Below are 656 nucleotides of genomic sequence, written 5' to 3' on the forward strand. Positions count from 1 at the left end.
AAGTTGACCAGGAGGGAGTCCAGGTCTCCAGCATTGACCCTCGCGCTTGAATACCCGTGGCCGGCTGCCGGTCGGGAGCTCCCCGGCCGCTGGGCGAAGGCGGCTCCGGCTTGGGCTCCGTCGGGTCCTGGCGCGCTGGCCTGGCGGGGCGAAGGACCGAGCGCGCCCGCGGCGAGCACGAGCGGTTCCTGGTTTCTGCTGAAAGCACTGGGTGGGCAGAGGAGGGCCTAAAACAGAACAGAAGAGGAGGAGTTGTGTAGTTGCTCTCTCAATGCCACTCACATCGTTATAACAAAGTACACTTAGAATTATGACTATTTTCACTGAGCTTCAAATGGATTTTCCCCGTAAATTGAAAATGCACTTTTAACTGTCTCTTTACTTTTTCAGTGCATCATAATTCCACGTTAGAACCAAGCTTTCATATAGTCTTATTCAAGGCAGAATGTATGTACAGTTCACGCAAAGAATGAGGAAACACGCTGCCAAACACTGCACTTTATTCGCCACAGTGTACGTAGCTTACATTAAGAAAACTCTACAGGACCAAACAAAAAGACTGTTTCACTTAGATTAGAACAAATAGCTCATCACGCAGCGCGAAGCTAATACATGATTTGCTTGTGTAATGAACACAAAAATCTCGCCAACTTGCC

At 49.5% G+C, this 656-nt stretch overlaps 1 protein-coding gene across 1 annotated transcript in view; it reads right to left on the reverse strand.

Annotated features, from left to right (window-relative positions):
* LOC119591109 (zinc finger protein 771-like) overlaps positions 1 to 656 on the reverse strand; it is a 1,949-nt gene that overhangs the window by 331 nt on the left and 962 nt on the right. The window contains exon 2 of the mRNA XM_037939825.1: positions 55 to 227. Within this exon, the coding sequence (XP_037795753.1) occupies positions 55 to 227 (173 nt within the window). The remainder of the gene's footprint in view (positions 1 to 54; positions 228 to 656) is intronic.

This window comes from Penaeus monodon, chromosome 28, assembly GCF_015228065.2.
Source record: "Penaeus monodon isolate SGIC_2016 chromosome 28, NSTDA_Pmon_1, whole genome shotgun sequence".
Classification (NCBI taxonomy): Eukaryota; Metazoa; Arthropoda; class Malacostraca; order Decapoda; family Penaeidae; genus Penaeus; species Penaeus monodon.